Source organism: Pituophis catenifer, unplaced genomic scaffold (genome assembly GCF_029215685.1).
Source record: "Pituophis catenifer annectens isolate HBS135680 unplaced genomic scaffold, rPitCat1.0.hap2 SCAF_1, whole genome shotgun sequence".
NCBI classification, from domain to species: Eukaryota; Metazoa; Chordata; class Lepidosauria; order Squamata; family Colubridae; genus Pituophis; species Pituophis catenifer.
In genome coordinates this window covers 337,628,691-337,643,433 of record NW_027256881.1, presented here as the reverse complement: position 1 = coordinate 337,643,433, position 14,743 = coordinate 337,628,691, and the positions used below count along the sequence as shown (strand labels likewise).

The 14,743-nt window shown below is 43.7% G+C and overlaps 1 protein-coding gene across 1 annotated transcript; it reads left to right on the top strand.

Annotated features, from left to right (window-relative positions):
- Positions 1-2,261: 2,261 nt before the first annotated feature.
- Positions 2,262-12,883, top strand: RFXANK (regulatory factor X associated ankyrin containing protein). Its single transcript, XM_070931824.1, has 8 exons — positions 2,262-2,430; positions 4,286-4,369; positions 6,292-6,357; positions 7,252-7,352; positions 7,646-7,771; positions 10,725-10,791; positions 12,037-12,117; positions 12,256-12,883. The coding sequence occupies exons 1-8, from the start codon at positions 2,301-2,303 to the stop codon at positions 12,333-12,335; spliced, it is 735 nt and encodes a 244-aa protein (XP_070787925.1). The 5' UTR covers positions 2,262-2,300; the 3' UTR covers positions 12,336-12,883.
- Positions 12,884-14,743: the final 1,860 nt, after the last annotated feature.

Genomic DNA, 14,743 nt, shown 5'->3' with positions numbered 1-14,743 from the left:
ATCAAAACGGTGCGGAAAATATACCGTTTCTTTCATCCATCAGGATTTATTGATTTATTTGATGGCCGGATTTCCCGTGCCGGGTTTCGGGCCTAAAAAGATGACAAGGCTTATGAGAGAGCGTTCCCCTTTCCAAATGAATGGATGTCACCAGTCCCTAAGTACTTAATGAATACTCTTTTTTTCCCCTCTATTGTGTACAGTGTGGCTTTCTAACACGGTCAATGAATGGATCCTGGAAATAAATCCCGCTGCGCTCAGTGGAATGGTGTGTTGCGTTTGTGTAATTCACAAAACCAAGCACAAAAGCCCAGTGCAATTTTTTTTTATCTCAATTAGGCATACAACAGAAAAATAGACAATCCTCTGAATGCAGAGGGATCTTCTTCCAGGAACCATGGAATGTTCTTCTAAAGATTTTAATTTTTTTTTAATGTTTGGCTTCTCCCTGTGTTTTCAGTTTTTGCATTTATTATTTTTATGCTGCATTGGTTTTAGTATTGTCGTTTTATTTATTATACTTCTTAGATCATACTGAGGAATTCTTCCAGTTGAAAGCATTTTTAAAGTTGCTATGGTTGAGAAACATTATTTTACTGTCTAGAATTGGTTGTTTTGTCTGGCCAAAAAAAAAAAAAAAGTGGGGGGACTATTTAGTCTGTGTTTGTTGTTGAGCACGGAAAATTGAAGGCTTGTTTAGCTTCATTCTGTTTTAGGATTGCCTAGAAACCCCACTTGTTTGGTTACTTTGACATTGGATTATCCACACCCAGAAAATGGATTAAAAGCAGGAGCCAAATTGAACATGTTTTGTGAGTGTAATCTTATAGAGTGTAATTGAACTGCTTTGCAAGGCAAGGAATAGGCTTTGAAAGAAAAACATGGGCCAATACGATCCCTTTTATTTCAAATGTGTTAATTTGACCTATAAGGTCTTTTCCAACTCTGTTAATCTGTTAATCTGTTTAAACAATTTTAAAAAATGATTGAAACGTGTCCCGTGGTTTTAGGGGGTTAGTTTTAGATGAATTTTCTAAGCCAAAAGAAGAGAAGAGAAGAGAAGAGAAGAGAAGAGAGAGAGAAGAGAAGAGAAGAGAAGAGAAGAGAAGAGAAGAGAAGAGAAGAGAAGAGAAGAGAAGAGAAGAAGGAGGGAGGGAGGGAGGGAGGGAGGGAGGGAAGGAAGCAAGGAAGGAAGGAAGGAAGGAAGGAAGGAAGGAAGGAAGGAAGGGGGGAAATGGGCATAGAAAAGAAAGGAAGGAGGAGAGGAGCTATGCAATATCTTACTTTGTCCATCATTGTTTTGGGATCATTTTTACTTTCCTTAGGTATTCATAACCATGAAAATCAAGCCAGCCCCGGATATCTTACATTCATTTTTAATAGCTGCCTCGCAGTCTGAAATCTTACACGCGAATATCGGGAATTCCCGAAATTGCAGGGAAGAATTAATTTTTGCTTGGTGAGAGTCGAGAGCTCTTTACTTTGGGTTTAGAAACCAACAGAAGAGCGGTCCCTTTAAGGTTAAACATTCGTGGGGCGGGGGGGGGGGCGAGCAGCTCCGCCCCCCTCCTGACACATAATAGGCGGAGTGTTCGGGTGGGTGGAGCATATTCCGTCGGTTTCATTCATAAAATTCCGTAAACTCCCGGGAATCCCTTAAAGGGCCCACCAGCCGGGTGGTTTTTAATTTTTTTTTTAAATAATAATAATAACAACCAGAGCTTCAGAATCAGATGCATTGTGGGAAGAGAAAGTTATTTTCACTTTGCATCGGAGGGCAGCAGAGGAACGAGTGGCATAAGGGCTGTTTCTTAACATTACTTCCTGTCGAAGCTGGGATTGCTTTGATCATTCGGTATCCTATCCATCCTTCTAAACCGGGTTCAAGAAGTCTCTGGTAAAGAAAGGTGAGTTAAGAATGGCGTCTTCAAACCAAGTTGCTCCTGCTTGCAATTGCTTCACTGTTTCCTCTTTGGCCATTGCTAATCGGTAGCTGGTCTGTATGTTATGTATTCATCCATTAGCTCAGTGTTTCTCAACCATGGCCACTTTAAGAGGGGTGGACTTCAACTCCCAGAATTCCCCAGCCAGCTTTGCTGGCTGGGGAATTCTGGGAGTTGAAGTCCACCCCTCTTAAAGTGTCCAAGGTTGAGAAACACTGCATTAACTACTTGCAGTTCTATCCTACCCAGCATGCTGCCAACCCTCAAATTTCCGAGCCAACCAATCTCATTCAGTGTTATCACTTTCACAGCGTGTCAACACACCTGCGGACACAATAACAACCCTGCGATTCTAACATGATCCAAGCCACCGGCCAGAGGGATCCTGAAGTTTCAGCTAGCGACAGAAATGATGACGACGACAACGACGACACGATAATCAATCTGCAGTTGTTTCCGTATTCAGAAGCCGGGGATGATTTAAATGGTATGTTCGCAAAGCTCGAGTCCGAATGGAGGGAGTTCTGAGGGGAAGATGAGCTACGAGAGGCTAACCGAAGCAGAATTCAGCTTGTTAAAATCTCGGCTTTTTTTCCAGAATAAAAAAAAATGGAAGTTTCTCAGTCTTATGATCCAGGTAGTCCTTGACTTAACGACCACAATTGAGCCCCAAATTTCTGGGGCTAAACAAGACAGTTAAATGAATTTTGCCCCATTTTACAGTTGTTAAGTGAATCACTGCAGTTGCTAAGTTAGTTACCGTATTTTTCAGAGAATAAGATGCACCTTTTTCCCCCCTAAAAGGGGGTGAAAATTTAGGGGCGTCTTATACACCAAATGTAGCCCTGCCCACCCACTGGCCCCCATCCTTTGGCCTCTGTCTCCCAGCAGTTTACCTCCTTGCAAGCAAACAGCAAGAAAAAACAGCTCCTTTCAGCTTCCGCACAGCCTAATTAGCACAAGTTGATTGGATTGACCTCCCAACTCTCAGTTGATTTGCTCTCAGCTGATTTGCTCTCAGGGCTCTGCTGCTTGCTGCAAAGAGGTAAATTGCTGGAGCAGATTTTTTTCCCTCTTGTGCTAATCAAGCTATGCTGAAAACGAAAATGAAATAAAGCAGGCTGTTTGCTGTTTGCTGCAAGGAGGCAAAATTGCTCAGAGGCAGAGGCAGAGGCAGATTTCTTTTTCTTCTTTTCCTCACCAAAAAAGGTAGGTGCGTCTTATACTCCAAAAAATACGGTACATGGTTGTTAAGCGAATCTGGCTTCCCCACTGACTTTGCTCATCAGAAGGTCGCCAAAGGGGATCAGATGACTCTGAGACATGGCAACCGTCATAAATAGGAGCCAGTTGCCAAACGTTCTGAATTTTAATCAGGTGACCACGGGGATGCTGCAACAGTTGTAAGTGTGAAAAACGGTCATAAGTCACTTTTTTTTCAGTGCCGTTGTAACTTCGAATGGTCATTAAGTGAATGGTTGTAACTCGAGGACTATCTGTATTCAAGTTAAGTTAGGAATGATGCACATGATGAGTAGTGGAATACTGTGTCTTTAAACGGCAATCCTGTACACACTGAAAAAATAAACCTCAATTAAACAGGATACATTTTATAAGTCTTGAGAGCACATGAGTGCCTTGCATAAATGTAATGAGAAAAGATGCAGATGCCACCCGGATGGGAAGTTTCTGTATTCTGCCAAAAGAGCAAAGAATAGTTCATTTGTTGAATCTTTCCGACCCATGGAGTAAATGTGCCCAGTTTAAATTGTCCAAAAGAGTGGAAGACAGCTCTGGAAAAAAACATTTTCTTCACTATGAATCATTTTTATTTTTATTATATAAAATACAAAGGATGAAAAGAAAGTAGGAAATTAAGGGAGGAAAAGGGAACGGGGGGGGGGGGAAGGATGTGTGAGATACAAGGGGGAAGAAATTCAAAAAAAGCAAAAAGTTGAGGTTGGAGTGTGTTTATCTTGTACTGTGCTAAGAAGAGTTGGAAGGAAAAATGTCAATTCTTAACCAAAATGGCATTAATTCAATGCCTTCTCTTTCTCCTATTTGTATGTTGCCTTAGAGCAGGGCTATAGTCAAAAAAGTCAAGATGGCCACCACAATAGCATGGCCGCCACACAAACAGGCAAAGCTTCAATAGTTCTGTGGTAGCTATTTTGACTTTTTTTGTCCACACCCTGGGGATACTCCTGCCTTAGGGTTTATCTTGGAGGAACTCAACTGGGCTTCTAAAGCAAAGCTACAACTTAGCAAGCCAAGTGAATCTCGCTAATTGTGGCGAATGCTAAAGATTCAATTTTCTCTTTCTTTCCTTTCTCAAAATGCAGACGGGGGGATCCTGAAGCGTTCCAGCACCCTGACAAATCGCCAACGTGGCAATGAAGTGTCTGCCTTGCCGGCTACTTTGGATAGTGAGTTTTTTCTGTGTCAAAAAAGAAAGCCCTTTTAAGGTTGTGCGAGTCCAGCATATTCAGCTGTTGAAATTAAGCACAGAGAGGGGGAAACCTGTTGAAGTGGAAGACCAATAGGCAAAAGGAATTCAAATGTTATTTTAAATATTTTATCTGAGAAACACTGGGAGAAGTTGTATTTATTTATTACAAATGTTATGGATTCATACCGTGTTTCTCCGAAAATAAGACCCCGTCTTATATTTTTTTGAACCCTGAAATAAGCACTTGGCCTTATTGCCATGCACTCAAAAGCCTGATTGGGCTTATTATCAGGGAATATCTTATTTTGGGGGAAACATTGTTGTTCATATACCTCTTGGCCATTCACAGTCCATGCAAGTACTATAAAGCGCACAGCTCATCAACATGAAGCTCCGAAATCATAGAAAATAAGGGTTGGCACTTGGGCGGCATAGAAATATGAATAATAAAAATAAAAAAATAAAAAATCTTGGAGGTCATCTAGCCCAACCCTTTGTCAGTGTAGGATTCCATTTCAGTTACTCTTAATTGGATAAATTCAAAAATGAAAGATTGACTTCTAAAACTTTTTTTCACTTTAAGTTGCAGTTTTCATCCTGCTGTACACTACTGTATTTGTTTCTGTTAAAACTTAATCCCTTGGAAGACAGAAAAATATCTTTTCCCCTCCTTGTTAGGAAAATCTGCTAGGCTTTTGCCAATATGTGATTCATTGAATTGATTAATCAATTCAAATATGGGTGAATCAAGCTGGGACAATTCATTTGGGGTTTTTTTTGAACATTTAATGGTCTGATTTAGAGATTAGGTCCAAATTAATTTATATGAATTAATTTGAATGTTGCAAGATAAATGGAGCCAATGTTAGCCTCTTAATAATAAAACACATGCTATAGAAGGCACTGGATGAAAAATTCAGTTTCCTTGTAATCGAGCTTTTGTGTTCATCATTTTTTGATTCCATTTTTTGTCCCATAGGTTTGTCAAGATAATGTATGTTTTGCTACAGGGATGAATAATTTAATTTAATTTAATTTCCAATTTATATACCGCCCTTCTCCCTGAGGACTCAGGGCAGTGTACAGCCAAGATAAGAACATAGAATACAAATATTAAAAACAGTTAAAAATATATATAAATTTGGCCCGAAAGTTAAGAAGTCACAAACTGATTAAAAGAATTTAAAAATTTCTTCTTAAGTCAGCCCGGCTTGCTGGAAAAGATGGGTTTTAAGGGCACGACGGAAGGCATTGAGGTCATGGATTCTCCTTATCTCAGGGGGCAACTGATTCCAGAGGGTAGGAGCCCCCACAGAGAAGGCCCTCCCCCTGGGGGTCACCAGCCTACATTGTTTGGCTGATGGCACCCTGAGGAGGCCCTCTCTGTGGGAGCGCACGGGTCGATGGGAGGTTGTCGGTAGCAGCAGGAGGTCTCGCAGATAGCTAGGCCCTATGCCATGGAGCGCTTTAAAGGTGATAACCAACACCTTGAAGCGCACCCGGAAGACCACCGGGAGCCAGTGCAGCTCGCGCAGGAGCGGTATTACATGGGAGCGCCATGTTGCTCCCATCACTACCCGCGCTGCTGCGTTCTGGACCAGTTGGAGCCTCCGGGTGCTCTTCAAGGGGAGCCCCATGTAGAGAGCATTGCAGTAGTCAAGGCGAGAGATAAGATTTCTCCAAGTTTAAAAATGTAGCACTTAGCTCCTTCTTCACCCACTGAAATCAGTATAAATTACGTAATATAAAACATACTTGAATTAGCAACTCTTTGCCTCAGTAAATCTGAAATGTGCTTGATTGTTAAAAAGGTATTCAAAATTGCATTATGTGGAACGGTTCATTCATATTTATTAATTTACTAACCCTTTGTCATTGTCTTCACTTTTGATTTTCTAGCTCTGTCCATTCACCAGCTTGCAGCTCAGGGTGAACTGACCTTGTTAAAGGAAAACCTCCGAAAAGGTAAGCCGTGAAATGTCTCAGTTTCTCATTCTTTTGCTAGAGAGCCTTACTTTGAACAGCTTTAAGAATCGTGTCCTTCAATTCCCAGAATTCCCCAGAATGCTGATTGAGGAATTCTGGGAGTTGAAGTCCACACCTCTTAATGTTGCTCCGTTTGCCAAATGCTATACTAGAGTAATGTTTCTTAAATTTTCTATCAGGACCCCTTCTCACTTTTAAAAATTATTGGAAGACGCCAAAAGAGTTTTTATCTGTATGAGTTAACATTTGTCGTATTAAAAATGAAAACCAACGCATTCGTTATGGCTACAGTCTCACGTTTGATTAATGGACTTTTAATATTTTACTATTTTTCAACATAGGCTGGCAAATAATTTTGATTTTGAAAACTCCTGAGAGTGTCTTGGGGAACCCCTGACACAGGGGTAAAATGCTACTGGTTCAGACTGGTTCGGGCGAACCGCTAGTAAAAAATGCTACCGGTTCAACAAACCGGTATTTCCCACAATCAGCTAGGTGACGATCAGCTGTGACGTGCGATTTATATTAGCTAGAATCATCGGATTTCCTGCTTTCTAGCTAATCTAAATCACGTGGCACAGCGGATCCCCTCCCCTCGCTGTTCTACTTGCCTTTGCAGACTCGGAAGGCTTCAAAATGTTTCTTTTTTAGCGCTGTGCGCTCATGCACACACAAACCACATGCTCAGTAGCAGACTCACAGAACCGGTAGCAGACTTCAGGGGATTCCACTGGTACCCTAACAGTTTTAGGGTCATACTTTAAGAAGCATCATGCTAGAGAAATACAGCCCGGAGAATTTCCACTCAGTAAATGTTTCTCCAAAACATGGATTTCGATCAGGCCCCGCTGCCCACTTCATCTCTTTTTACAGGTGAGAACTTGCTGAATAAGCCAGACGAGCGAGGATTCACCCCTCTGATGTGGGCCTCGGCTTTCGGAGAGATCGAAACCGTCCGTAGCATGCTAGAATGGGTATGAAAGCTTGCCTGGGAATAATGGCTTTAGAAAGCCAATATTTCTGGCAGCAGTTTTGAGCGTTCTCTAAATCTGGGGTCTCCAACCTTGGCAACTTTAAGACTTGTGGACTTCAACTCCCAGAATTTCTGTTGCTAAGCAAGACAGTTAAGTGAATTTTGGCCCATTTTACAGTTGTTAAGTGAATCACTGCAAAGCTGGCTGAGGAATTCTGGGAGTTGAAATCCACAAGTCTTAAAGTTGCCAGGGTTGGAGACCCCTGCTCTAAATCTTTCTCTTACTCTCTATAGGGCGCAGATCCCCACATCCTTGCTAAGGAGCGGGAGAGTGCCTTGTCCCTCGCCAGCACAGGGGGATACACGGGCATTGTCACCTTGCTGTTGGAGAAGGCCGTGGACATCAACACCTATGATTGGGTAACTGTCTGTTGTGGCCCGTCAGCAGCCAGCAGAGCTGGCAGCAGATTCAGACAGTGAGGAGGTTGGGGAGGAACGTGGGCCAGTCCTGGAGTCTGGGGAAGGCTCTGAGGAGGGCTCTGCATCAGAGGCAGAGAGGGGGCCAGGGCCGGATGCCAGTTATCAGCTGCCTTCAGAGTCAGACATCAGTGAGGCGGTTCTGACAGCTTTCCAAGCCAGATAAGGTCTGTGACTGTAAATTCCCCCTTGAAAGACTTTGCTGAAGGTGAATGAAAGGAATTCACTGTTCGTTTAATAAAAAGGGGTTTTGTGGGGACCAGGATTCTGCTTTGTGCTTTTTGGGGAAGCCTAGGTCAGAACACTGTCCGTGGCACTGAGGGAGGAGAGCTGAAGTGGTCCAGTAAGATAGAATGATTGATGGGGTCAAAAGCCACGGGGGCATCCCATAAGGCCAGCTCTGCTCGATCCCACCACGAATCATTGAAAAAAGCCATTGGAGGTTTTGGTACCCTTTTCCAGGTTTGAACCTGGATGAAAGGACATTGAGACAATCTGCTTTCTCTTCAGTTCTTTGCAATTGTAAGTCCGCCATCTTTTCAGCAAGCTTTTCTAAAATGGAGAGATGGGAGACAGAGATGGGGGTTGTCTAAATTTTTTGCCTCTTTGTCGCTTTCTCTTGGAGGATTAAGTGGCCAGGTTTGGACTCCGTCCCGGAGTTTGAATGCGTTTAGGGGTCAGCATGATGTAATGGATGGGGGCTTGTAATTTAACTCAGAATTGCCGTTCTTGTCCTATTCTCCTTAGCCTAGGCTAGGGGGTATCAAACTCAATTTCATTGAGAGCTGCATCAGGGTTGTTTGACCTCGGAGGTGGGGCTGGGGGGCTGGGGCGGGGGGCATGGCCAGCTTGACATCACTCGTGTTGGGGGCACCTGTGGTGGCCTGAGCACTCTGCCAATGAAAACAGGTTCCCGGGCCCTGTTTTAGGTCGTAATGGCCTCCTGCAGCCCTCTGCCAGTGAAAATGGAGCTCGGGCGGGGGGGGGATACTCCATTTTCGCTGGCAGAGGGCTGCAGGAGGCCATTACGACCTAAAACAGGGCCCGGGAACCTGTTTTCACTGGCAGAGTGCTCAGGCCACCACAGGTGCCCCCAACATGAGTGATGTTAAGCTGGCCACGCCCCCCCAGCCTGGGAGCCCGTTTTCACTGGCAGAGGCACCGTGGGCCGGTCCTTTGCTGTTTCCAGGGCGGCACCGCAGGCCACTTCTAAGCACCCCGTGGGCCAGATCTGGCCCACCGGCCTTGAGCTTGACACCCCTACCTTAGCCATTCGAACGACCAATCAATTAAGAGAACCAATCAGCTGCTCAGAATTTAAATATAGCTCCAAACAGACAACCAATCACACAGCCAACTGACCACACTGGCACACAAGACATTTATAAGCTAAGGAGAATAGGACAAGAAAATCCTGATTATGAAGTTACCTAGTTATTTTGGATTAAAACTGCCTCTTTTCTCAACCCAATCCGGACAGGTTCCTTAAATCGACCTGATCAGGTGTGTTGTATGAGCCCAACCTCTTTTTTTCTAGCTGCTAAAATCCAAAGGAGCTGAACATTCAGTCTCTCCTATATTTCTATTCGGTTAATTATTTTGATTCTAGTTGACTTCTCTCCCCAAAAACACGATATACCTGCCCGTATTCATTATCACAACAATCCTGCAAGATAATAAGATTTGAGAGGCTATAATTGAGATCAAATATGTGAGCTGAGAGGGGATTTGAATTACAGAACAACCTAACTTTAAAATTTGAATCTTGCCTTGTTGAGCCCTGTTATCTTCTGTAGAGGCTGGACTCCAGGTCCCATTGTTGCATTAAGCCATGGTGGCTGGGGATTATAGGACCTGTTCCAACACCTGTGGAGCAAACCAGGTGAAAGAATCTAAGTGCAGGTGCCCTCTTGATCAAAAGGCATTTAGAAAGGAGAGCTATGATTCTTAGAGTTGTGTTTCTCAACATTGGGAACTTTAAGATGCGTGAACTTTCAATTCCCAGAATGGCTGCCTGGAGAATTCTAGGAATTGAAGTCCACTCATCTTAAAATTCCCAAGTTTGAGAAACACTGTCTTAAGAGTTTTGGAGATGAGATGATGGACTGGGGGTGGGTGGGTGGGAGAGCAACTCCCTTGTCTGCAAGAGGGGAGTTCTCTTAACCCTAATAACTCCAATCTCTCTGTTTCATTGGCCAACATGATTAAAAGTTTCATGATTAGATACTTTGAACCAGGAGTGAAATGCTCCCGATTCGGACTGGATCGCCCGATCCAGTAGCGATGGCGGCGGGTGGTTTGGAGAACCGGTAGCAAAAATCCCTGCGGCCCCCACCCCCCATGCCCAGCTGAGCCGCACAATCATCAGAGGCTTTTTTTTTTTAACTTTTAAAAGCATTTTTTCTACAATCTCTTTGGCCGAAAAAATGCTTTTAAAAGTAAAAAAAAAAAAAGCCTCTGATGATTGCGCAGCTCAGCTGGGATCCTCAGAGGCTTTTCAAAGCATTTTTTTCTGTAACCTCTTGGCTGAAGAGGTGGTAAAAAAAATGCTTTGAAAAGTCTCTGATGATCCCAGCTGAGTTGCCTGATCGGCAGAGGCTTTTCAAAGCATTAGAAAAAATGCTTTGAAAAGTTAAAAAAAAAAAAAAGTTGGCCACACCCACCCAGTGGGTACACCCACCACCAAGCCACGCCCACAGAGCTGGTAGTAACGAATTTTACATTTCACCCCTGCTTTGAACATTGACTTCAATTGAACTGAAATGTGGCCAAGGGTAAAGATTGGTGAGCCAGAAACTTCCCTAGCCAAAAGTTGCACCAATGTTCTCACACACACATACACACACTCCCACAAATTGGGACATCTGCGGCTTAACCTTATCAACCATCTTTACAGAATGGTGGGACTCCGCTGCTTTATGCTGTCCGGGGCAATCACGTGAAATGCGTTGAGGTCTTGCTAGGTAAGTCAAACACACCTGCTATGCTTAATCATCTAATCCCCCATGCCAGAATGTGTTTTTCAATAGAGATGGGGATGGGGGAAGAAAGGCAACCTATTGCAATAGCAATAGCACTTAGACTTATATATAGTGCTTTTACAGCCCACTCTAAGCGGTTAAACAGAGTCAGCCTCTTGCCCCCAACAATCTGGGTCCTCATTTTACCCACCTCGGAAGGATGGAAGGCTGAGTCAACCTTGAACCTGCTGAGATTCGAACTGCCAAATTGCAGGCTGCCGGCAGTCAGAAGAAGTAGCCTGCAGTACTGCACTCTAACCACTGCGCCACCTCGGATCTTTTTGGGACCCAAGGGACCTATTACTATTATTATCTCCCAGAATTCCTCCTGACTGGGTCATAAAATTTTGATGGAGCCAATTGCCCCAAACTGACACTCCGGTGTTCGGCCATTTTGGATGGAATTCAGAGTCAATGTTTTTTACAATCTGTAACATACATGAAAAATAAAATGCTTAAACCTGGAAATAATTTAAAAGCTGGAATCAGATTTCAGCCCATTTAAGCCTCAGCTGCAATGTTTTTACCTGGTCTTTTAGGTTGCCACAAAATGACTCCCAGTTTGGCTGCAGTGAAGTCCATGATCTATGATTTAGTCATTCCCTATAAATTATTTGTGAGTTTTAGCTTGTTATGATGATGCTTCAAGGTTACGCTTCAAGGTTTTGGTTATCACCTTTAGAGCACTCCATGGCTTAGGACCTGGTTATTTACGGGACTGCCTGCTACCACCAATAGCCTCCCACCGAACAGTACGCTCCCATAGAGAGGGGCTCCTCTGGGTGCCGTCGGCCAAACAATGTCGACTGGCGGCCCCCAGGGGGAGAGCCTTCTCTATGGGGGCACCTACTATCTGGAACGAGCTCCCCCCGGAGATACGGAGGATCCCGGATCTGCGTACCTTCCGTCGCGCGCTCAAGACTTTCCTATTTCATCAAGCTGGCCTGACCTAAGTCTTTCCCCTTTTTAAATGGAAATTTTAAATTTGGTTTTATTATTGGGGTTTTAAATTTGTTCAGCCAAATTATTTAATTCGTTTTAGTTTATTTTAAATTTTGTATTTATATGTTTTATTCTATGGCTGTTCACCGCCCTGAGTCCTTCGGGAGTAGGGCGGTATACAAATTCAATAAAATAAATAAATAAATAAATGTGGGGACACCCCCATTTTTTGCTCTGTGTTTTCAGCCCGTGGCGCAGACCTTACCACCGAAGCTGATTCTGGCTACACTCCAATGGACCTCGCGGTGGCTTTGGGTCACAAAAAAGGTAGGTTTGGGGGTAGGTGGAGGAAATTCTTTCATAGCAGCCCCATCATCCCAGATGGGCAAAGAGTGCTTCTCGGCAGATTTATTATCGTATGGCATATACTTTTCCCAACAGTAAAAATTCTTCTTTGCTTTCCAGTCCAGCAAGTGATTGAAAAACACATTCTCAAGTTATTGCGGAACAAGGAAAGAGATGACAGAAGAGAAGCATCCGAGTGATGATTATCTCCGTTTTCTCCTCCGGAATCAAAGAAGTAGACGGAAGGGGGTCTTTTGAGACGAGCACCTTCCGTGCTAGCCTGCAGAGTTGATGCAGGACCGGGCATTTTCAGACGACAGGGTACAGAAAGAAGCACCTGAGTTTTTCCAAAAGAAAACTCCGCTTTCTTGAACAGTGGGTTACAGGATCCCGATATCAAGCCTATTTTCTTCTCAAGGAATTGCTAATTTACCTCTCCTGCAGATTTGTGGAAATTTTTCCTGAATGCCAAACCATAAATTGGGATGGTGGTGGGGGGAAGGAAACTGTATTGAGCAGAACCTTCCTTTAGGTCAGGAGCCTCCAAACTTAGCAACTCTTAAGAGTTGTGGTCTTCAACTCCCAGAATTCCTCAGCCAGCATAGCTGAGGAATTCTGGGAATTGAAGTCCACAAGTCTCAAAAGTTGCTAAATTTGCTTTTAAGCTGTACAAAAATCTTCTTTGGCTCTACATGTATGCAGAAGAGAGGGGGGAAAAAAATGCTGTTTCCTCAGTTGCTGGGGGTGAATCAGGGTTGGGTCAAAAGAAGGTGACCGAAAAACTTTCACAAGATTTGAAGATAATATTTTTGTTTAACAGAAATAAATATTTATATATATATATGTAACAGGCTTGTTTACTGATTTTCATTTCCAAATCAGCTGCTTCGGGGTCTGGCTTTTACATTTTACTCCTGGTCTTTCTCATCTCCATAAATGCATCTGATTTAGGCTTGCATGTAGAGGTAGTCCTCGAATTACAATTGGGAGCATAATTTCAGTTGCTAAACCTCGGTTAATTGTTCTCTTAAAGATCTCCAGTGATGAAGCACCCACAACTTCTGAAGGCAAGCTTTGGTTGATTGTTCTGTCAGGAAATTTCTCCTTACTTCTAAGTTGCTTCTCTCCTTATTAGTTTCCATCCGTTGCTTCTTGCCCTGCCCTCAGGTGCTTTGGAGAACAGCTTGACTCCCTCTTCTTTGTGGCAACCCCTGAGATATTGGAAGACTGCTATCATGTCTCCCCTAGTCCTTCTCTTCATCAAACTAGACATACCCAGTTCCTGCAACCGCTCTTCCTATGTTTTACCCTCCAGTCCCCTAATCATCTTTGTTGCTCTTCTCTGCACACTTTCTGGAGTCTCCACATCTTTTTTACAATATGGTGACCAAAACTGGATGCTGTACAGGTAGCCCTCAACTTAAAACCACAATTGAGCCCAAAATTTCTGTTGTTAAATGAGACATTTGTTGAGTGAGTTTTGACCCATTTTACGACCTTCCTTGCCCCTGTTGTTCAGTGAATCACTGCCGTTGATAAATTGGTTACCCGCTTGTTAAGTGAATCTGGCTTCCCTGTTGACTTTCTTTGTCAGGAGGTCACAAAAGGGAATCACATGACCTTGGGACACCGCAATGGTCCCGAGTATGGACCAGTGGTAGGTTTCAAAAATTTTTACTACCGGTTCTGTGGGCGTGGCATGGCTTGGTGGGCGTGGCAGGGGAAGGATACTGTAAAATCTCCATCCCTCCCCAATCCAGGGGAAGGTTACTGCAAAATCCCCATTTTCTCCTGATCAGCTGGGACTTGGGAGGCAAGAGAATAGATGGGGGTGGGGCGAGTCAGAATTTTAGATGTGATTTATTTATTTATTTTATTGGATTTATATACCGCCCTACTCCCGAAGGACTCAGGGCGCTGAACAGCCACAGAATAAAACACATAAATACAAAAATTTAAAATAGAATAAAAACGAATTAAATAATTTGGCTGAGACAATTTAAAATACCCAATAATTTAAAAACAAATTAAGATTTACATTTAAAAGGGGAGAAGATTTAGGCCAGGATTTGCCAAATGTCTATGGAGATTCTCAATCATCCAGGTCATGGTTGTCCCAAAGGTGCTTTTCTGAAGAGGCAACTTCAAAGAAAAACAAGAAAGTCCAGCTGCCTCTTGAAAGAAGCACCTTTGGGACATGTGGTTTGGCAAACACCTGAATTCTGATCCTGTGATTGTAGGAACACTGTAATGGTCATGTGCAGGGATCTGCTGTAAGTCACTTTTTTCAGGGATGTTGTAATTTGAGTACTAGCCCAGATTGTTGTGGTCCACCAGCAACCTGAGGACACTGGGGAGGAACATGGGCCAGTCCTGGAGTCTGGGGAAGGCTCGATTGAGGGCTCTGCGTCGGAGGCAGAGATGGGGCCAGGGCCATCTGGGAGTTATGTGCAGACTCCGGAGCCTCCAGAGTCGGACATCAGAGAGGCAGGGGAACACGAGGAGCCTGTTCCTAGTGCGCGCATGCGCAGAGCTGCCAGAAGGCAAGGACAGTTTAAACAAAAGGGACGACTCGGGAGTAAGGCTTGGGGATGAGTGGTCCCTCCCA